We start from the raw sequence: 24,359 nt of genomic DNA on the forward strand, positions 1-24,359 counted from the left end.
TGTGGGTGCGCCCTGTGCTCTTTAGGGTTTCCACTGGCCTGAGGTGTTTGTTGTCTTGGAAATCTTGGCAGAGAGAGCCTTTTCTCTTGGATGTGAAGGGCCCTTACTGTGCAACATGGGCTCTGCTGTTTTCAGTAACTTTCTCCATTACTGTGGATTAACCTCCACATGTGCCTGTGAACTGATTTTTTATTTATTCATATTGTTAGTACTTTGGAAGCACTCCTCTTCTACTCTTTTAGTTAAAGAATCATTTTGTTGCTAAGAAAATGCCTGCCAAAACTGACAGGATTTTGTGTTTATTTACTTATTTGGATTTTCTGCACACCTTTTTCAGTAGTAGCTCAAGGTGAGTTACATTCGTATACACTAGGTATGTCAAATATTTTTCATGGGGGAAGGGCTGGGCAGAGGCAAGATACCCTCCCTAGCAAGGTACACAGTAGACTTGCAGGGTTTGTCAACCCAGTCCGCAGGGAATCCCAAACTAGTATGGTTTTCAAGATATCCTCAGTGAATATGCATGAAATGTATGTACATGCAATTCTTTCGTTGTTTGGAAATATCCACAATGAATATGCATGAGATATATCTTGGCTTGGGGTTCCTGAGGACTGGTTTGAGAAACCCTGCAAGTAAAGTATGGTTGGTGAGCAGTTAACGAGGCCTTCAAGATTCTGTTCTCTCATTGGCAGAAAGAGGCAGGATTTTCTTTCCAGTGGCAAGCCACATGATTGGCTGGCTTTGAGCAAACAGTATAGGAAAGGGTTTCCCAGCCCCTCCTCTTTGACTGGTAATGATTTAATTGAGTTCCTCTTCTTAATTTCCCTGAAATACCATGGAATGTGTGAGCGCAGTGTATAGTGGATCCTTCAGGGAGTAAAAATTGTAAGTGGCTACACAGTAAAGGTGAGCAGCTGAGCTTTTCAGTTCCCCTCCAATGGGGGCAATTTTTCCAAATGGGTTAGTTTTGTCCAACCCTGACAGTAATGAACCCAGGGTATGCGGAATTATAATCTTGGTCTCTCAAATTTACTGCTAACGCTCGCAGTAGTACTTGCATTGTTCCAAAGGGAGCCACCCTTTGGAGTTCATAAGATGTAACATGTATATGCAACCTATCCAGGTGTGCTTGGAGATTCTTTTTGGTCAAGTCTGTGGCACCCAAAGCGATGGGAAATATTTCTGCCGCATTTTCTTAGTCTTGGTACTTGAGGATCTTCTCTCTCTCCACATGATTCACAGAGTAATCGTTTGAGACTGATGCCTCTATAATTGGTGCAGTTCTTGTGTTTTTCTCATTTACTACTAAGTCCAACTTCCTTGCATCCAGCTTTCTATTGGTTCAAATCGAGATGTCCCAATTTTTCATGGCTTCTTCATTCTCCACAGCTGTTTTAGGGTCATGATCCCAGTGTTTTTCTGGTACAGTGATGTAATGTTTACAAAGGTTCCAATGAAAGAGAAATGCCACCTTGTACCCTGATCTTTTCATAACAGAGCTGAGTGAGTTGACCAATAGGAAGGCTCCTAGAATGCTACAGCACACTACCAAACAAAATGTTAACAAAATGTTAATTTTCTATTAATAAAAAGTGAAATAATGATTCTAATTTGTTTCTGAAAGGAAGGGTGCTAATAGATATGTGGCAGTCCTTCGGGAGGAGAGGGGTGCCCCACTCCTGCAAGAGATTGTAGATCTCAGCCCTAGCATAATTCTCTATCCTTCCTCCTTTAGGTAGGATGCAGAAGAGAGCCCTTACCACCATTACTTTTATGATATGGGACAAACACCAGGTGGAAGGTGGGAAGAGGGAGTGGTCTATTAAAATTCTGAAACTTTATTGGCATTTGAATATGTCAGTACATACAGGGGATAATTTTATGAAGCTTACATGGCAAGTAAAGACATATATAGAGGGTTATACGACCAGGTCGGACCAATGGTCCATCTAGCCCAGTATACTGTTTTTCAAATAGTGGCAAAGCCAGGTCACAAGTACCTGGCAGAAACCCAGATCATGGCGGCACTCCATACTACAAATCCCAGGGCAAGCAGTTGCTTCCCATATCTGTTTCAATAGCAGACTATGGACTTTTCCTTCAGGAATTTGTCCAAACCTTTTTTAAACCCAGATACACTAACTGCTGTTACCACATTCTCCGGCTAAGAGTTCCAGAGCCCAACCACTCATTGAGTGAAAAAATATTTCCTCCTATTTGTTTTAAAAGTATTTCCATGTAACTTTCACAAGTGTCCCGTAGTCTTTGTACTTTTGGAACAAGTAAAAAATCGATTTACTTCTACTCGTTCTACACCACTCAGGATTTTGTAGACTTCAATCATATCTCTCCTCATCCATCTCTTTTCCAAGCTGAAGAGCCCTAACCTCTTTAGCCTTTCCTCATTTTGGTCACTCTTCTTTGAACCTTTTCTAATTCCGCTATCTTTTCTGAGATGCGGCGACATTGTGTGCCAGTTGATAAAAGGTGGAGTGGGCATGGCTGTGGAGTTGGTACACCAAACCTTCGACTCTGACTGCTCTTTTTCTACTGCCTGACTTCTACTCCAGCTCTGACTTCAACTCCTATTGATATTAGGCTTTAAATTTTATGTTCTGGATCAAAAGTACTGACAAATATAACTTTAGGTCCAGGACAAAGGTAATATATATGTTTCTTTATTTTGAAGCCGGAGTCGGTACATTTTTACTGACTGACTCCACCCAAAATTGCTTCCGACTCCGATTTCACAGCCCTTTGAATTTAGACTGTGATGTGGAAATACCTGCACCAACAAAAGGGGTATGTACTGGGAGGGACACTTAAGTAGGCACATGCTACATGTTTTATAATGTCAGCATGTGCCTGAATCATTGAGTGGGTCTGCTTTTACACCCGTGATTAAGTGATGCCTAAGCCAGAAACAACCTGTTTTTTTTAAAAATCTGATGCACAGAGTCATGTTTGGTGTTGGAGATCTGCTTGTGAGTTAGCAGTTAATTAATGTGGCTCTTCATATTTCTTTGTCATCTCTCTCTCCCTCTTACACATACTTTAAGACATTTTATTTTCTTGTTTGATCTTTGTCCCCATCTCTCTCTGTTTCATCTTTCCATTACTCTGCTTGTTGTTTGTCTTATTACTTTCCTCTGTTTACCTTTCTCTAGGGTTTTGGCTAATTGTGTCTCCTTGTTTTTGGGTGTGGCCATGTTGCTGGTGGGGCTATGAAATTGCTGATAGAGTGCTCTGAACCAGTTGTGTGTCTCTTCTCTAGCTTGGAGGACAGAGAGGCAACAGAGAAGCAGGAAATGCATTGCAGGGGGTCTACAGGCTCAAGATTGAGTTCCTTGGTTTGTCTGAAGAGCAGTGCCTGTGAAAGTTTAGATTTGACAAGATATCATTTTTCATCTATGTTTCCAATTGGAGCTTCAGTCTGCTGCTTGAAGAGGTCATGCCATTCCGGTGTACCTGAAGGCCATCACAGACTTCACCTTCACTTTTACGTGGAGGAGTAGCCTAGTGGTTAGTGCAGTGGACTTTGATCCTGGGGAACTGGGTTTGATTCCCACTGCAGCTCCTTGTGACTGTGGGCAAGTCACTTAACCCTCCATTGCCCCAGGTACAAAATAAGTACCTGTAAACCGCTTTGAATGTAGTTGCAAAATACCACAGAAAGGCGGTATATCAAGTCCCATTTTCCTTTCCCTTTTAGATGATTCCAGACAGCTCTCCACAGTTGTTATACCCAGTCTGTCATCTCCTCCTGTGTTACTTAGTTTCTGGATGCTTTTCTACTACTACTACTTATCATTTCTATAGTGCTACTAGACGTACGCAGCGCTGTATTGCTTCCTTGAGGAGGTACAACAGTTACATCAAACCATGACAGAAGTTTATGAGCTGGCTTAGTTTTGGGGTCAGTTGATATGCACACATTGCGATTAGGCCTCTTGTGGTGAACAAGGGCAGCTGCAGAACTGAATGCCTCACAGGTCTCATAAATGTTGTGTCCGTATAGAACTGCTTTGAAGTAGCGAGATCACCACCTTTCGTACTTATTTATTCAATCTAGGGCTACACTTTAATCGCAGCTAACTCTGCAATGAATGCATTAAATCATTAATCGTGATTGAAAAAAACTAATCACATTGCGGTGTCTCCTACAAACATCTCTCTTCCAACCGCTGTCCTCGGTGCAATCTGACATCTTTCCCCTCATCTACGATTCAGCATCACTCATCTTGCCCCCATGCCAGTCTACTTTAAAGGTGGTCTTGTGTTGATCCTCGCCAGCAGTGTTTCACATATGCTGCCTGGTCTGAAGTTCTCCCCTCTGACCTGTACTGTCCAGGCAGAAACAGGAAGTGATATTGGAGGAGGCAGGACGGGCCAGAGGGAAAGCTTGAATAGGCCAAAGGCAGCATATATGCAATGCTGCCACTCCCAGGACTAGCAGAATATCATCTTTAAGGTAGACCAGCAGTGGTATTGAGAGGGGGAGCAGATGCTGATCCCTAGGTTGTGGGAGAAGTGTGAGCTGCAGACCAGCAAGCAGAACTGAAGAGGTCACTGTTGGAAGCTATGACTGAGGCAATGAGCTGCAGAAGCCACGAGAAGAGCTTGGTGCTGCTAACCACCAAGGTTGAGTAGAGGGAGGGAAAGGTGTTGAATAATGGGAGGAAGGATATATATATATATATATATATATATATATACATATACATACAGAGAGAGTGTGTGAGTTGGGGGTGGGAGTGGGGAGCAGAGATGCATCTAGTTTATGAACTCTTGATTCCCATCACACATTTCATAAAATACCAGTGCCCATCTTCTGACGTACATCAGGCCTATCCCAGCTTGTATAAAATTGTCCTTTACATGATTAAAAGAAGAACAAAATGTAATACCAAGAACAGTAATTAAAATTATAGGGTATAAATTGTTTAATATTGTGTGTGTTCAAGGGAAGGGATAATTTAATGAAAGGTATCTTTGCACATGCATGACAGTATATATTCCTCTTATAAAGTTACTCCGTGTGTACAAATGCATATGATAACAAGGAAAGACGTACTTGTATGCTCTAGGATAGAGTTTGGGTGGAGCAAAGGTAGAGTCACGATTAATGTGAATACTTTGAAAACAGTAGGTGTGTACAATGAAATCTGCTCTCAAACTGTTGTAAATCTACATGAGTTCATTTTATCTGCAATTTCTGCAGCATTTATATTTTATGAAGACACATAGGTTACTAATAGGCACCTTCTTGCCCTCTCAACCTAGGCAACCAGTAAAAAAGAAAAAAAAAAAACACTTTCTGGAGAATTACCAGGTTCTGATGATGATCTGTATTGCCCCTGGTCGCCCTGGTGCCCCAACTCAGGGGCTGATATAATAAGCTATGCTATCCTTTATTCGTGATATTACTAAGCTAGTCTTACCGCCATGCAGTAAGATTTATTTTTTTTTTTTAGCATAGAAAAATCAGAAGTAAAATCACTGCATTAAAGGGTAATGTAAAGAAAAGCTACAAGAATGGTATGGGATTTGCGTAACAAGACGTATGAGGAGAGACTTGATGACCTGAACATGTATACCCTGGAGGAAAGGAGAAACAGGGGTGATATGATACAGATGTTCAAATATTTAAAAGGTATTAATCCGCAAACGAACCTTTTCCGGAGATACGAAGGCGGTAGAACGAGAGGACATGAAATGAGATTGAAGGGGGGCAGACTCAAGAAAAATGTCAGGAAGTATTTCTTCACGGAGAGAGTGGTGGATGCTTGGAATGCCCTCCCACGGGAGGTGGTGAAGATGAAAATGGTAACGGAATTCAAACATGCGTGGGATAAACATAAAGGAATCCTGTTCAGAAGGAATGGATCCTCAGGAGCTTAACCGAGATTGGATAGCAGAGCCTGTAGTGGGAGTCGGGGCTGGAGGTTGGGAGGCGGGGATAGTGCTGGGCAGACTTATACGGTCTGTGCCAGAGCTGGTGGTGGGAGGCGGGGATAGTGTTGGGCAGACTTATACGGTCTGTGCCCTGAAGAGCATAGGTACAAATCAAAGTAGGGTATACACAAAAAGTAGCACACCTGAGTTGTCTTGTTGGACAGACTGGATGGACCGTGCAGGTCTTTTTCTGCCATCATCAACTATGTTACTATGTTAATGTAGTAGGCATGAAAAATGTATGGAAAAGCCTAAATCCTTAACTGCCCCTGATGTAAAAAAAAAAAAACCATGATAAGCTTTGGCACAGGTTTTTTTAAAAACTCCCTTTGTAGTGTTGAATCTTTTTACTCCAGCGGCATTTCATTTCTGCTGATCTTTTTTTGCCAAATCTTGCTGCTAAGCCAAGTGGGCTTCTGGGCCTCCACCTCACTAGATATATCTAGTGGCTGAAGTGGATCAGTACCCTTCCCAATACCCTTGTCCACCCTCTGACCTCCGCACCCACTTTGAGGCTGGGCTGGAAGACCTATGCACACTCACTACTGAATCCAGCAGCACCTGACACCTAGCGGTGCATTGGGATGCCACTCCACTGTTCTAATGAATGGCTTATTACATTGACCCTTCAGCCAGTGCCCTGATCCTAGGCAGGTTGCAGAGATCAGGAGGGAGAGGGAGGAAACTAGAGCAGGTCTGCTGTTATCCAGCCCTTCACCCTCCTGTCATTTCTCAGAAACTGATGCAGAGGAAAGAAAAGGTGCCAGTACTAAGCACCATCAAGTTATCAGCAGAAAAGCCCTGGTGCATGTAATGATAGAAGTGAATAAGCAAGTTTATGGATTAAAACCCCCTGAATGCGCAAGAACAGTCCTAGCATGGGTGGCTAGTTATTGTAGTCACACATGAATCACTTCTGACTTTGTGACGGCTAAAGATACTGACCCTTGCTTGTTTTTTCACTTTATCATAAATGGATAGTAAAATATTAACTGTACAACTGAGAAATTGCCATTATAAGGTACTCTGTGTACCTCCGTTGTCTGTCATGTTTTATTTGAGTAATGGGAACACATTACTATGATCTTCAAGGGTGTACTGCTATAACTGTTTCCAGTAGCAAAAGTCAAATATGAAAAAACCTCCACAAACTCTGTCAAGTAGGAGGAAGGAAAATATTTATGCACATAGAAAATCACATTTAAATGTAGACGAAGGACTCTCAGATCATGAGAAAACAGCTACCGGATTCATTTTCAATCCATGTTCAATTATAACCATTCATAAAAATAGTCCAATTAATGTTCAAGTCGCCATCATCAGTCACTTCACTCTATTGTACAATTCTGTCTCGAATATAACTTGGTAAAAACATATACTATATCTGTTCGTTGTATAAAAAATTCCTTTGTCCACATTCCCACTCCAGTCCTAACATGGCAACGTTGCTGTGTAGATGTTATCAACCAATGATTAAACTTCTTATGCAGCACTTCGTAACAATAGAGTATCATTCAACAGTTGCACAAAAACTGTATTTATCTGAACAATAAGAATACAAAACTCTGTTCTGAAGCCTTGCAAAGGGAACTAGCATTCACAGAAATGTATGCTGTTGCATTTTCTGGATCTTTGAGTCCTTCATATTTATTTACATTCGATTTTGTATATGCATATTCCTTGCCCCTACTTGACATAGATTTTTGAAGTGTTACACAACTTTCCTTTTGGATTTTTTTATTTTTGAGGGATGCATTAGCACTAGTGCATGTCTGCTTTTCATTAAGCAGATTCTGGATGTTCAAAGTCAACAAAATCTGCCTGCACTTTGCTTTGAAAATGACCTCAGGAAAATTAAGTGCACGTATAGCTATTCATGTACGTAATTAGTCTCTACTCTCAGGAACATGCCCTCTACTTGTGGGTAAGGTTGCATGTGGACAGGCTGTATGGAGGTAAACCTGTAACTGGATGCCCACATTTCAGTTCCACTTTCGTGCATGAATGTACAGATTACCAGCATGCTTGTGGCTAAGTGTACATTTACATGCTGAAGTGGCGGCAAAGCAAAGTGCTATTTTGTAAGGGTGTGCATATGTTGCATAGTACATAAATTCAAGGGGGCAGTCACATGGAAGGGTCATGGGAGATGCTGACATGTGCCACTTACAGAATACTGTAAGTCACTCATACCCTTGCTTGTGCAACTGCAGGTGCTTAGTTTTTTGGTGGCTCATTCCAGGTTATGTTAGTATTCTATACCAGTGTCTGGGTGCCCAGTTGCTGATACAGAATAGGCCTTCACTGTGTGGCATCAGGGCACCTAAAACGAGGTGCCCCTTGTAGAATTACGCACACCATTAATGCACGTGATTGCTTTTTATATGGTAACAACCTGCCTCCTAAATTCGTTAAGTTAATGCGCAGTACTCGGTAATACATGGTAGGCTTTATCGGGAATGACCTGGCAGTTGTAAGAACAAACTTTCTTTCTGGTTCAAGTGTGACAGAGTTGAGACATATTTCTGCCTAATTCTGCATATTTAGAATTTGAGATGGATGGACATAAGCAAAAGGGCTGCTACTCAGTCGAGTTAAAATCAGCTATGGACAGAATACACAGAGTCGGAAGCTAAAATTTCAAAGGACCTCAAAGTTTCTGAATCAACACTCGGAGGTCGGCTTGGAACTGAAGCTAAACAACGTGGTTTCATTAAAAACATCAAGGATTTGATGAAAGTGTATGTGTTATGCATCCAAATCTGAGCTTGATAAAGCACTTCGCACGTGGGTTGCACAAGATCGAGATAAAGGAACACCACTTCGTGGCCCAATACAAGCTGAAAAATTTGGATATTTAATTGATCATGAATTTTATGCTAGTAGAGGGTACATAAGTAGGTTCAAGTAACGCCATGGAATTTCACAAGTGTTGATTTTGAGGGAAAGCCGATTGGCAGATGAAGCTGCTGCCAGTGCGCTCCCCAGCGGGTTAAAGGCTGTCCTTGAAAATGGCATCTATACAGAAGAGCAAGTGTATAATTGTGATGAAATAGCCTTGTTCACAAAACTGTCACCAGATAAAACTTTGGAATTTAAACATTACATTATACTTCATTACATTTGGGCTTATATCCAGCTAACACCTTTTCAGTTCTAAATGATATACAAACTTCTTATAGCGATATAGAGATCAGAACATTCCTCTGAGAATTACAATGGTTGCTTTGGAGATAGGCAGAAATCTAACTATAATACATATTTCTTAAATAAGAAAGATCTTATCTTCTTTCGGAATGTGAGATAAGATTGTGTAGGAGAATACATTCTGGCAATGTTTTTCCAAAGTCTGGCTGCTTGAATGGCAAGAGATTTGTCGAAGAGCGCTAGTCTCTTTTTGCTCCTAGATGAGGGGAAAGTAAAAATTTGGTGGCTTCTTGTCTCCTAGATCCGGTTGAGGTTGCAAAGTAGAAATGAGCTAGTAGATAGCTGGGGATCAGTCCTTACAGTGTTTTAAAGAGGCCAGTTTGAAAAACACTATCGCCTCAATGGGGAGCCAGTGTAGTTTGATGGAGAAAGGGGAGACAGTGTCAAATTTTGATAGCCTGAAGATTAGTCTGAATGCTGTATTTTGAATGGTTTGAAGTCTCTTGAGTAAGGTCTTTGTACAGTCCATGTATATTAGGTTGAAGTAATCAAGAGATGATAGTAGCAGCGCACGTACCAACCATTCATATAGATTGCTTTCAAAGTACTTCTGAATGGTACGGAGCTTTCTCACTAGGAAGAAACATTTTTTGTCAAGGGCATTGACTTGTACTTCCAGGGAAAGTGCGCAGTCGATTTGAATGCCTAGGAGTGTAATGGTAGGAGAAAGAGTGAAGTTCGTTTGATAGACAGTAATCCACTTAGGGATTTGTTCTGATTTTGAGTTGAAACATAAAAATTTGTTTTTTTCAGTATTGAGTTTTAGCTTGTGAGCATGCATCCATTTCTCTCGTAGGGTGATGCGTTGTTGGACACTAGATATGTCAATTTTGAGAATTGATTGTATGGGGATTAATACTGAAGTATCATTGGTGTAAATATAGTGGAGAAAGCCATTTCTGTCTAGCAGTGAGCTTAAGGATCGCAGGAAAACATTGAGCAGTATTAGAGATAAGGGGGAGTTATTAGAGATAAGGGGGAGTCTTGGGAAACCCCACGTCTGTTATTTTAGTTTAGGGATACATCTGCATTTATTTTGACCCTGTTTGATCTACTTTCCAAGAAGTCTCTGAATCACTTTAAAATATTACATATGATTCCCATTTCTTCGAGGTTCCATAGTAGAATATGATCCACTATGTAGAACACTGAGGACAGATCAAATTGAAGTAGCAGTGTACTTTTTACTTCACTAAACAGTAGTCGGACATGGTCTAATGTAAGTAGGGATAGTTTAAAAATGTTTTTGTTTTACCTGGGAGGTCTCCGGAGGCTGGGGTGGTCGTTTGAGCTGCCCGGACATGGTTGCAGATCGGGGGACCGTGGGGGAGGGGGGGGGGCGGGGATGCCGCCGCGGATTTTGGTGACCCGGGGACATTTGGTCACATCCTCAGGTGTCTTGATGTTGCTGGGCTCCCCGGGTGTTTTCGGGCCCATTTTGGGCCAGTTCGCATGAGGTTGGGGGTCTGAGGGAGGTCCGGAGGGCTTCGGACCAAGAGTGCCATCAAAATGCGTCCAGCCGCGAAGGCGCGATGGACACGAATGACGATGGTAAGGCAGGAATCTGGCAAGAAAATGGCTGGCTTGTGGCCTAGCCTGCCGGGGGGAGGGCAGAGGACACAGCGTGCGCATACGTGTTGTACACGGCGTGCATCCATGGAGCTCTGATAGGCCCTGCTGAGGCCTTGGACTAAATTTTTAAGTAGTCCGAGCTGGAGTTCCAGGGATTTCGCGATTTTTTTTTTGTTTTAGCTCCGTTTTTGGAAGAGGACTCTCGGGCAGGTTTTGTTGGTGGTCATCGTGTTAGGGGGACTTTAGGAACCAGGTAAGGGGTCTGGTGGCCCAAAGTTTTTAGTTTTTTAAAAATTTGTGAGCTTTGGGGGTTTTGGTTGTGGGAATTAAGGGGTTAAATGGATTGCAATTTTTTTTTTAGTTTTGGGTTCAGGGAATTTTGTTAAAATTTTCTGTGGGGTTAAAATTGTAAAATAAGATTTTAAATAGTAGTTCCATTGAGGAGGGCTAAAAAGGGATCTCTTTGGGTATTTAAAATATAAATTTCAACGGATCAGATGTAGAAAGTGTTAATTTAATTTTTGATAGGTGTTCAAGTTTATTTTGGATTTTTGAAAAGGGTTTTAGGTGAGAAAATTCAGGGCCGTCTATTAAAAATAGTTAAATTTGAGAAGTAAGGCCATAATTCCATGGGGAGGGTGATGCCTGACGGTATTAGTGAATTTGGTACAGTTCGGGGTATGTTTGATTTTAATTTTCAAAAAGATATTATTTTTACATTGATTCCTATGGGAAAAAATAAAATAAAATGGAGATTTAGCTTGATCAGTTGGAATTCCAAATTGACAGAAAAAAAATAGGATTCTAAAAAGTCATTTTTATTGGCTGAGAGTCCTCAAGTGCTCAAGCCAAGCTTCAGTTGGCTTAGCAACAGCTGAGCTGATAGTTGCTGAGTGGAGTTGAAGCTGCTGGTGAGAGAGGGTGTGCAGGGCTGAATGGCAGTGAATAAAAAGAGAGAAGTAGTGATTAAAACTATTGAATGAAAGTTTTGAGAGCTGAAAGTACATGAGTGGTTGCACACTAAAAGTAGTGCTCTGGATAGGGAGAGTACTTTATTTTATTTGATGAGAGAGTTACAGTGTATCTTGGCTATCCTAAATAGCAACAAACATTGTTTCAGTCTTGTCTAAGGCAACTGGTAACTTTCATTTAGTTGTTTGAAAGGAATCTTATTGTTTGACTGTGTTAAAGGGGAAGCAGGCATAAATCATAAGGTGTTCTGTGCTATGGAATGTTGGGTGTTGTGCTGACTGTGACTGGCTGAGTGAGAGGCAGTGTGATGTTCTGACAACTCTTGAGAAGTTAGGGAAACTAAAATAAAGTGTAGGCCAGGAAGATAGGACAATTTAATTTTATTTTAAATAGTTTGCTGGGCCAAAGTATTTTCACAAATAATTAAATGTTCACTAGTAGAAGATACCCTGCTAGAATAGGAAGTTAGGGTTTTGCCTTCTAGTTTATTTTATTTAAGTGAGGTTTAGGAAGAAGATTTCTACAAGACAGATTTCTGGAATTGTTTTCCTGGGCCCCCACGCAAGCAAGACAGCATCACCATCTAACTTCAGAGGAACATACAAGAGAAACAAACATCTTCAGTTAAGTAACCCTCTTGGAGCGATTCTTATGAAACTAACTTAAAAGAAAGAAGTCTTTGCAAGATACATACTTACCTAGGTATTTGTTGAAGTGAAGCTGTTACTCTGTGAAAACATAAATAGTTCACAAAGGATCAAATTCTTTATAATTATAGAGAGAAAAATATGATTAAAAGGAAGAAGGAGATTTTAACTTTAGAGTGTCACATTCTAATAAAAAAGGGATACTTATCTGATGAAAATAAATCTTCCGATATTTATGGTAATCCTGTGTATACATAAAAAAAGAAAACTAAAGTGAATTGTTGTATTTGCATCACTTATATGGTTATTTTTGGTTGTTTTAGTAAATGAGTATATTGATAATATAAATATACATGTTATAGTTAAATATACTTCATGAACATAAGAAAAATAAAATTGTTTTTGTGAATTTTGAGTTGTATCCTTTTAAATTCGGGTTATATCCTGAACTTAGTTTTATTATTTCCTCTTTCGCTCTTCGAGAGCGAGAGATGAGGTTAGTCTATTGTACCTCCTCCCTAGTTGGGCTGTGTGTTCCTGGATACCGGTCACGATTACATACTACCATCTGGCATCTGAGATCACACACCATAGCGGCCTATAAAAAGGGGGGAGGGGTACACTAACATGGAGCACAGAACTGTTTCTGAGCTAAAAAGCAAATGGAATCCTGATTGAGATGGTGGAAGAATATCATGCAGTCCAAGAAGCTGAGTGAGCTGTAGAGTTACCATTCCCTCCATTAATTTAGTGAAGAATGGAATGGAGGCTATCAATCTGTAGTTAGAAACCAGTTGTCTAGGTTGGTTGGAGTAATGATGATTTTGGCATTTTTCTGTTCTTGGAGGGCTCACAAAAAAAAAGAGTTAAAGTGGGATTTGAACCTTGATCCCTTGGGTGGAGCATGGGTGGGTCCAACCTTTACACATGGAACTGAGAAAACTATAAGTTAGGCATTAAGTTAATGATTTGCATGTGCTCAGTTATGCCTACTATTGACATAAGTGGGTATACCTAAATTTTGGCATGTACATGTTGATTTATGCCAGTATTCTATAACAGAGTCTGGTGCCAATATGGAATTTGTGCTTAGTACGCTACATTGTGACACCTTCATTTTGCTGATCTTTATAGAATAGTTCCCTTAATCTTTCTGAGTAAAACTTTTAATATCTAGCTTTAGTTACTCAGTAGGATCTTGTGTAAGCGCCAAATCTGTATTTGACAGTTGTCAAAACAACTCTTGTTCATAATCATCTCGATAATTGCTCTTCTTCCTTCCATTCCTGCCTTCCATTCCTCTCTTGTATAATTCTTTTTCCCAGATATCTTCCTTTGCTCCATATTAGAAATCTCTTTCATAATTAGATTCTTAAGTAGAGGAGTGTGGTAGCCGTGTTAGTCCACTCTTAAGGTTATCAATAGATGTCCCCATGCATACTTCCTACCCACCCCCCTCCTCCCACCCTGTCAGACTGTCATAGTAATGCTTGAATGTTTTCACTTATATACACTGTCAGCTAGCACATTTGCTTATTTCCGATCTGAGGAAGAAGGGCAACCTTCGAAAGCTAATCAAGAAATGTATTAAGTTATGTCCAATAAAAAAGGTATCATCTTATTTTCTTTTCCATGTTTTATTTTGTTTGATTTCTATTGATAACCATAATTAGATTCTTAAATGCAGCAAGAAACGGATTCATCGACCTCCGAGGGTACCCATGTAAATGTATTCCTTACTATTGACTGTGAGAAATATAATTTCATCTGTGAAAACCTCATAAATTTCTAAATAAAAATTATAAACTTTTTGTTGGCACAGATGTTAAATCTTCTGACAACCCTGCTAACTGAGATGGTGTCAAAGAATTGCTTTATGAATTTAAAAACTGTCATTTCTGTCCTTGCTGAGACCTTATCAATTGATTCTGCTGACCTTTACTTCTGTTGGGAAATTATCTCTATTCTCTGTGTTTTCCCTCTAGGACGTTTGTCTAAAAAATTTCCATCAGAATTAGACAGAGCCCCATTCAATCTGTCATCTTCAAAAGTAAAGTGAAAGGCGATGGGACTTGCCATACTGCCTTTCTGTGGTTACAATCAAAGCGGTTTACATATTATATACATGTACTTATTTTATACCTGGGGCAATGGAGGGTTAAGTGACGTGCCCAGAGTCACAAGGAGCTGCAGTGGGAATTGAACCCAGTTCCCAATTCCCCAGAATCAAAGTCCACTGCACTAACTACTAGGCTACTCCTTTCTATTTTGCACCCCTATCTGTGTATCCAATCATGAATAGGTATTTTGTGCTTCAAACGCTTCTTCATCTCATTTTGGTTTTGTCTTTTTTCTAATATCCACATATTTTCTGTTGAAATCATCTATAGCAACCGAAGACTGCGGATCAGTTATTTTTTAAATCTAACTTCCGTCAAATACTAGTACTAGTGTCTTTGGTCTTTTTTTATTTGTTTAGATTAGATGCCCATTTTTTTTTCAAGAATTAAGCATCTTCTACAAATAATTGTGGATGCCTGGAATGACCTCCCAGTGGAGGCAATGGAGACAAGGACTATGTCAGAATTTAAAAAAGCATGGGGTAGGCACGTGGGATCCCTTAGGAAAAGGAGGAGGGGCAGACTGGATGGGCCATTTGGCCCTTATCTGCTGTCCTGTTTCTATGTTTCTATCCTTAATCCATGAGATACATGTTCTTTTTTTATGGTACTCCATCAAAGATGTTCCATATACCTCGTGTCTAATCATTTGTTTTGATAACAATATGAAATTATTTCAAGTAAAATGAATACATCTGTTCAAAATATTCTATTGGCATACATGAACATATCTGCTTGAATTTATTTTTTAACTGGGAAATAAAACAAAATATGTAGGTATGAAATAATCTGAAAGAATGGAAACTTGGAGAGTAGTAAACTGTAGATAATATGGCGAGACATTGAGATATGAGTTTTTGTTAAGTGGAAAAGTCGTAGCTGTCTGACCTATTCTTTGAACATACTTTTCAATGGTCCTATGAATGAGGTTTTTTTTTAAAAAGTGCTTTTCACAATGCCATTAGTCAGGGTTCATTAAAGTGCAAGTATTATTGCTCTTTTTTTTTTTTTAACAAAACTTGGTGCTGTGCCATGGAAAAGCTGTGCTGGGTCATTTTTAGTTAATTTCTTAATAAATTTAAATAATTGTACATTATTTGGAAAGTAATCATTTTGGAAAGTAATCATTGGAGAGGGAGCTGCAAAAGTATGCACCCAGGGTCCCAGTGCAGTCACCGTTGCTGCATCACATAGGAGACGCAGCACAAGAATCTTATGGTACAAAAGCACGTAAGCATTGTTTTACTGGAACAGATTAATTTTCAACAATGACCAATCCAAGTCACAAGTACCTGGCAAGATCCCAAAAGAGTAAAACCAGATTTTATGTTGCTTACCCTAGGAATAAGCATTGGATTTTTTCCAAGTCCATCTTAATAATTGTTTATGAACTTCTCTTTGAGAAACCTATACAAACCTTTTTTTAAACCCTGCTAAGCTAACTGTTTTTTTTTACCACATTCTCTGAAGAAGAAATACTTTCTTTGATTTGTTTTAAATTTACTACTTAACAGTTTCATTGTGTCCCCCCTACTCTTTATATTTCTAGAAACAGTAAACAAATGAGTCACGTGTACCCATTCCACTCTACTCATAATTTTATAGACCTCATCATATCTCCCCTCAGCTGTCTCTTCAAGCTGAAGAGCCCTAGCCGTTTCAGCCTTTCCTCATAGGGAAGTCGTCTCATCCCCTGTATCATTTTCATTGCTCTCCTCTGTACCTTTTACTAATTCCGACACATCAGAATCAATTAGCTCAGCTACTCTGCTCAGTTATGAAATTCTACACTATTAGGGATCTATTTCAGCTGCTGGTTGGAGCAGTAGTGTAGCCAGAACAGTTTTTATTTTGTGTGTGATTGAGGAAGCAGGGTTAAAATATGGGGGAGCAATAAGCATATACCCCCGGATTCTATATAGCACACCTGGGGTCTTTTACAAAGGGGCACTAGTGTTTTTAGTGTGTGCTAAATGCTAGAGACACCTGTATATTACTATGGGTGTCTCTAGCATTTGGTGTGTGCTTAATTTTAGCGTGCGCTAAAAAACACTAGCACACCTTTATAAAAGGACCCCCTAGAGATCCGTGCCAAAATCGAAGCATATTCTAGAAAAACACACATAACATAATTGCTATCAACACTGATTAGGTTGTTAACGAGCAATAATGAGCACTAATTGGCAATAATTTGAATTTGCACGCATAACTTGCTAAGCACCTTCTTAGTGCACTGCGTCTAACTTCTAAAGTGCAGGCAAAAAGGGCAGAGAAATGGGTGTTTTCTTGAGCTTTCCGAAATTTACATGCGTAGTTATAGAATATGGCCCAGTGTGCCTAAATCTACACACCGGGATTTACGCCATACATTTATTGGTGTAAATGGATGTGCGTGGGTTTTGGTGCTGAGATATCAACTAAGCGTATTCTATATACTGAGCCTAAATCTAGGCTTAGTTGGCATTGGTTTCTGTGCCGATTTTTTTTTTTTTTTAGGCATCATATATAGAATCTCCCCCATAGTCTCCCATCCCCATCAACATATGTCACTCACCATGGCATCCAGATATTACCACTGAGAGCCTGTCACACTAGTCCTCAGTGCTCTTCGTTTCTTCTCTAATGTGCAGCCAGCACCGTGTGCACACTGAAATGTTGCTACTATTTGGGTTTCTGCCAGGTACTTGTGACCTGGTTTGGCCACTGTTGGAAACAGGATACTGGGCTAGATGGACTGTTGGTCTCACCCAGTATGGCTATTCTTATGTTTTCATGGTTAGCATGTCCGGTTTGATCTTGTGAGATCATGATTGGGAAACGCTGGCTGTGAAGTTTAACATTTGCACTGTGCTGGTAAAACTTCAGAGGAGTCTGCAGCTCATAGATCTCTTCTGCTGGTGGAGCTTCATGATCATTAGGAGCCATAATAGTTTTGCACTGACCATGGCCAGGTGAATTGGAGAGGCCTGGGTCCCTCAAGACCCATCCATGGCTGTGCCCTTGAGCAGGACTGCTTGAATGATATTGTTTATACTTTCAAACAGTTTGTTGACTTCCTTATTGATTCTCTGCCCTCTTGAATAGATGAGAACTTCCAGCCCCTTCCTTCTTCTTTCTAACCTAATCTTAGTTTTACATAACACATTATCCCCAAAATAGGGTCCAAAACAGTTAACAAAAAGAAAACAAAGCAAATAAATTAAAACAGTTTCTCTTCAAGTAACAATCTACTACTACTACTTAACATTTCTAGAGTGCTACTAGGGTTACGCAGCACTGTACAATTTAACAAAGAGAGACAGTCCCTGCTCAAAGAGCTTACAATCTAATAGACAAGTGAACGGTCGGTCCGATAGGGGCAGTCAAATTGGGGCAGTCTGGATTCACTGAACGGTAAGGGTTAGGTGCCGAACGCAGCATTGAAGAGGTGGGCTTTAAGCAAAGACTTGAAGACGGGCAGGGAGGGGGCTTGGCAAAGCATAAGATTTCAATTTTAAAATCTCTGGAATATTTTTGTATTGAGAATCTTAACCTGTTGCAGGCTCTCACACCATATAGCCTTTGTTTTTTCCTTAAAATATGTTGAAATCTATGATTGATATAGCATTCAGTGAGGTTGCCCTTGCAGAAAATTTAGATACTGTTGACTTTTTAATCACAACATTTAAAATTGAGGTCAGAGAATTATAGGTTATTTTTTTACAAGAGGTTATTTCCTGGCAGTTTGTTTGTTATTGATCGTTGAGCCAAAGTGCATGTACTGTGTATGAAGAAAGACTGATGACTGAACTAATATTTTCCTAGGTTGCCGGAAAGCTTCCCAGAATTGCAGAATTTAACATGCCTGTCTTTAAATGACATCTCGCTGCAAGCACTCCCTGACAACATTGGCAAGTAAGTAAGCCTTTTCTCACAGAATTTGGAAAAAAATAATTTTCAGTTGGCATTATTCTTATTTTGTTTCACAAAGGGGCTCTTTTACTAAGCTGTGGTAAAAAGGGCCCTTCGCTAGTGGCAGGGGCCGTTTTTGCTTCACACTTGAAGCCATTTTTGCCGCAGCAGGTAGAAAGGCTGAAAAAAGACATGGCCACGCAGTAAGATTGCTCTTACCCAGGGCCGTAGCCAGACCTCGGCGGGAAGGGGGCCAGAGCCCGAGGTGGGGGGGGGGGCACTGTTTAGCCGCCACCACCACCCGTCCACCCCCCACCCCGCCACTGCATCAGGTACCTTGTTTGCTGGCGGGGGTCCCCAATCCTCGCCAGCCGAAGAGTCTTCTTCAGCGCCGGTCGACTCCAGCGCCTTTGTTGTGGGATCATCTGTTTCTGACGCCTTACGCCCTGCATGGGGCTACATGCACGGTGCAGGACGTAAGGCGTCAGAAACAGATGATCCCACAATGAAGATGCCGGAGTCAACCAGCGCTGAAGAAAACTCTTTGGCTGGTGGGGTTTGGGGACCCCTGCCAGCAAACAAGGTACCTGATGTGGCGGCAGGACGGGCGGCGATGGCGGTGGGGGTCAGATGTAGAGGACGCCAGGGTGTAATCTGTGGGGACCCATGCCCCCATGGCCCCACGTAGCTATGCCCCTGCTCTTACCGTGTGGCCATGTGGGGGGAGCTGCCCGATTATGTCCGGGTAACCCCCTGTGGAAATATTTTTGTTAATATTTCCACTAGTGCCGGAAATGCTGCATGCTGGGGGTGAAACTACTGCTGGCGGTAGCTTCAGATTGGCATTCAGCATGCCCACGGTGTTTTTACCGCCGCTTAGTAAAAGGGGTCCAAAGTGTTCATATACATTTTCATTGCAAGTTCTCTAAGAGGCCCTTTTCTTAAAGTGTGTTAAGCAGTCAATGTGCAAATTAGTTTGTGATGCTACCACAGAGCGATGACAACACACTCTTGTATTAAGTGCATGTTATGCTAGGAAGTGGGAACTGGGTGGGTTATGGGAGGGGACTTGCAGACAGATTTTCAGGATATGCACAATGATATGCACAATTGCTTGTTTTCCCCCTTTTTTACCTGATTGTTCATTACATCATTCATGTTTCTATATATATTACCAATTGTATCTGTACTCTGAAATGGCATAAGTCATGACGGAAAATTGTAAGCCACATTGAGCCTGCAAATAGGTGGGAAAATGTGGGATACAAATGCAACAAACAAAAACTAGGCATGGACTGCAGAGTACATACTATATGCTGTTATTTATTCATTTGGATTTAGCTCACAGCTTTTTCAGTAGTAGCTCAAGGTAAGCTATATTCAGGTAAAGTCGGTATTTCCCTGTTCCTGGAGGACTCACAGTCTAACTTTTTGTATGAGGTAATGGAGAGTTAAGTGATTTGCCCAAGAACACAAGGAGCAGCGGTGGGATTTGAATGTGACTTCCCTGGTTGTTAGTCTGGTGCTGTGATTTCTAGGCTTTTCTCCACTTCTTTACAGGAGGAGTTAAATGCATCTGTGCGAATTGCAAATCCATGGTTGAAACACCCCCCCCCCAAAAAAAAAAAACTAAAAAACATTTCAGTGCAGTAACTACAGAAGACAAACCAAGCATTCACCCAGCAATTACTGCACATCCTTTCCACTTGGTGCAAGTTAATTTTTGCAGTTAAAACAGAGTAAGTGCAAAAACTTACCACACTTTAGTAAAAGGGGTCCCTTTAGTAGATGTAAATGTCCTTACCAAATTAAGCAGGAAAGTGCTGGTGTGTTACTTCTAGTAAGAGGGAGACCACACGAAGTGTGGAGGTGCGCTGAATCCCCACGAAAGAAGTCCAATGGAAAAGCAGAGAAGAAGTGGGGGAAGCGGGCTCTTTCCAAACAGAGTGACAGACGTGTTGGTTAAAAATAGTTTATTAGTAACATCAAACAAATATATGACTCAACACAGCTGAGCCTTCCTCAGGAGTCTTATGAGGTACTATGATGTCAAAGTCCAACTAAATATATTGTACAAGTGGAATCACAGTCCACAGTCCAAATTAAATGACTTATGCGAGCAGGATATGCAGTCAGGAAACCCTCTCTTTCTAGCATTACCCCCCCATGTCCCCATCTTCCTCTCTTTCCAGCATTACTACTACTACTATTAAATATTTCTATAGTGCTACTAGACTTACGCAGCGCTGTACAAATTAACATGAAAAGACAGTCCCTGCTCAACAGAGCTTACAATCTAAATTGGACAGATGAACAGACAGCTAGGGGTGGGGAAATTGCAGTGGTAGGGGTGATAAGTGAGTAAGAGAGTCATGGTTACCCCTTGTATCCCCATCTTCCCCCAATTCCAGCACTGTCCCCCCATGTCCTCATCTTCCCCCAATTCCAGCACTGTCCCCCCATGTCTCCATCGCCCCTCTTTCCAGCACTGTCCCCCCCCCCATGTCCCCATCTTCCTCCTTTTTCAGCATTGTCTCCATATCTCTATCTTCCCTCATTTTCCAGTAGTGTTCTTCTGTGTTCCTATCTCTCCCACCATTTTCCTGTAGTGTCCCTATCTGCCCCCTTTTCCAATACCTCCTTCTTCCTTCAACCGCACCCCCCCCAGTCCAGTGCCTGCTTCCTTCAACCTACCTTCCCAAGTCCAGCAATGCTTTCTATTCTCCCTCCCCCAACCCCAGACTGTCAAACCTCCTTTGTGTAGCATCCCCTGCAGCGTATAACACATTGTCTGTCTGAGCCAGCATTGGATCCTTTCCTCTGCGTGTCCTGCCCCTTTGACATAACTTTCTGTTTCTGCGAGAGTGGGTCATGCAGTGGGAAGGATCTGACACCGGCTCAGACAGCAGTCTGTTATATGCTGCAGGGGCCGCTAAATGGAGGTTCAACAATCTGAGGGGAGAGAGGGAGAAGAAAAAGTGGTGTTGCACTCAGGAAGGGAGAGGTGTCGGTTCCATGGAGGGGAGGGGAGAAAGGCAATACTGGAAATTAAAAAAACAAAATTCCCTGATTGACAACAGCTGGCATCAGTGTAGGCGTCATTTTCTTTAAAATCCGTTTGGGGAACAACCACTGTAGTTGCCCCCTCCCCCCCAGCTATATTCCTCTGAGAAGGACCTTAGGATGATAGTGACAGAACAATGTGACAAAGCAGTGGCCAAAGCCCGAAGGATGCTGGGCTACATAGATGCATAAGATGAAGAAGGGAGGATGTGATAATCCCCCTGTGCAAGTTATTGATTAGGCCCACTTGGGGTACTGCATAGAGAATGACATGGGGATGGGGACCCACAGGGATGGGGACAGAGCCTGTGAGGACAGGGACATACTTTGTCCCCGTGTCACTTTCTATTTTGAAGACTGTTAATGAACTGGACTGTTATTTATGTTTGATGCAGACGACAATATTTTTATTTTTTGGAAACACAAGCAAACATCCTGGCCACAGCTAGCAAAATTTGCATGAGGGATCCTGTACAGCCTGCTACCAGCACATCTTTTAAGAAGACATCTTCTATTGCAGGAGGGACTGTGGAAGACAGGAGAGCTAGACTGAATCCTGAGATTATTGATGACTTCTTATTCATCCACAGATTAAAAAATCATAACAGTGCTTCATAGGGCATATTTCTCCCCTCTAGGGCATACAGAACAGGTTGTATTTTGTACGCCTGGACATTTTAACAGGGTGGATTAGGATTCCTTGGGGTAGTAGAAGTCATCTATTGTTGGGGTTGGAAAGGTAGAGGGTGATGGTGGTGAGAGGGCTTATTATAGCTGCTCATTGTTATTATTGTTTTCTGTTTGTAACTTATACACAACAGTTGCACAGCATATTGTCCTTTTTTATACTTTAATAAAAAGATTTAAATATAAAATCATAATTGTTCGAGACTTCTGCAGATGAGAACAGAGCTGACGGGGCGGGAATGGCGACAGAACCTGCGGGGGTGGGACGGGGCCCATGGGGACGGGGTGAGGATGGGGACAAATTTTATCCCCTTGTCATTCTCTAGTACTGCATTCAGTTTTGTAAGCCTTATTTTACTAAGGATATAAAAAAGACTTGAAGCTGTTCAGAGGAAGATGACCAAAATAGTATGGGGTTTGCACTAGAAGACATGTGGGAAGACACTTGAAGTCCTGGAAATATATACTCTAGAAGAAGGGAGAGACATTTAAATACTTGAAAGGTATTAATTAGCAAACTATTTATTTTTAATGGGAAAACTATAGAAATAGAGGGCATGTAATGAAACTGCCAGGAGGTAAACTTAAAAGCAACATCAGGAAATACTTTTCATGGAAAAGGTGGTGAAGAATAACACCCTTCTTGGTGGAGGTGGTTGGGATAGAAACAGTGACAGAATTCAAAATGTTTTTGGATAAACACAGAGGATCCATACCTAGCCAAGAGAAAATGGGATCAAAGCAGAACAGGGGGGCGTAACCTGTGCAGAGCCACAGGTACAACACTAAACAAAGACAGAGAGGAGGTAGCTTGCATGTTCTGCACAGATCAGCAGGTATGACTCTAGTCACCATGCTAGTCTTTGGGGCTCATTTTCAAAGCACTTAGACTTACAATGTTCCGTAGTAACCTATGGAACATTGTAAGTCTAAGTGCTTTGAAAATACGCCTCCACATCTATCATCTGTGGAAAAAATGGAAAATTGTCAGAGTTTTGGAGCTCACTTTATGGCGTCCCTCATGGTTCACCTTTGTTGTTGATTTTATTTAATGTTTTTATGAGTTCTGTAGGTAATTTCTTACCATCCTCATTATTTTATGCTTCTTCGTATGCAGATGATATTTTTTATTTTGGTACCATTGCTCCCACTTAAAGAACGCATCACGTTCAAAATATGTACCCTAGTCCACAAAATCATTCACAGAGGTGCCCCTGCCTACATGTCAGACCTGATAGACTTACCACCCAGGAATGCTAAAAAATCATCCCGCACATTCCTCAACCTCACTTCCCTAACTGTAAAGGTCTAAAATACAAACTAATGCATGCGTCAACCTTTTCCTACTTAAGCACACAATTCTGGAACGCGCTGCCGCGCAACTTAAAAATGATCGATGAACTAACTAACTTCCACAAACTACTAAAGACTCATCTCTTTAACAAGGCATACCACAAAGATCAACAAATGTGAACGCCTCTATATATATCCAGTATTGTCTTATTATATTTGCTTATTATACTAATATCATACTTTTTCATTATCATGTTACCCAAGATCCTTCCATAATACAAATTGTTTATCTTATTATATATTTCCACTATTCATGATGTATTGTAAGCCACATTGAGCCTGCAAAGAGGTGGGAAAATGTGGGATACAAATGCAATAAATAAATAATAAATGGTACTACAAATATAGATGATTTAATTTCAGAATGTATATTTTTAAGACACATCACTGGGCATCAATGAACTTGTTGATACTTTGATACATCTTTAAGCAGAGTACCACAAAATCTGGCTCTCAACACTAGGGTATCTCTCCCTTTTGATACATCTTCTAGAGTTCTAGGCTTTATTTTAGACACACAATTAACAATGAAACATCAAGTTGCTAACCTGTCCAAAAGAGTCTTTGCAAAATTATGACAGAGTGATAAGATCCCATTTTCATTTAATACAATTTAGATTGATGGTCCAGGCCATAGTAATACCTCAGCTAGATTATTCCCATTTTTTGTATGCTGGGATTAAAAAGAGTTCAGTTATTTCAGAACTATGCTGCAAGAAGTAGGAACATGTGACACCTTTGCTTAGAGACCTTCATTGGCTGCCTGTCTCTGCAAGGGTTGAATTTAATATAGTTTGTTCAATTTATAAGATCTTCTATGGTTCTAGTCTAGAGGCGTATCTGGACTTCGGCGGGAGGGGGGGACCAGAACCAGAGTGAGGGGCACATT

At 41.0% G+C, this 24,359-nt stretch overlaps 1 protein-coding gene across 1 annotated transcript in view; it reads left to right on the plus strand.

The window, feature by feature from the left end:
* Positions 1-24,359, plus strand: part of LRRC1 (leucine rich repeat containing 1) — a 222,038-nt gene that overhangs the window by 100,328 nt on the left and 97,351 nt on the right. Inside the window, exon 4 of the mRNA XM_030198969.1 lies at positions 18,281-18,370. Coding sequence (XP_030054829.1) covers positions 18,281-18,370 — 90 coding nt within the window. The remainder of the gene's footprint in view (positions 1-18,280; positions 18,371-24,359) is intronic.

Source organism: Microcaecilia unicolor, chromosome 3 (genome assembly GCF_901765095.1).
Source record: "Microcaecilia unicolor chromosome 3, aMicUni1.1, whole genome shotgun sequence".
Lineage (NCBI taxonomy): Eukaryota > Metazoa > Chordata > Amphibia > Gymnophiona > Siphonopidae > Microcaecilia > Microcaecilia unicolor.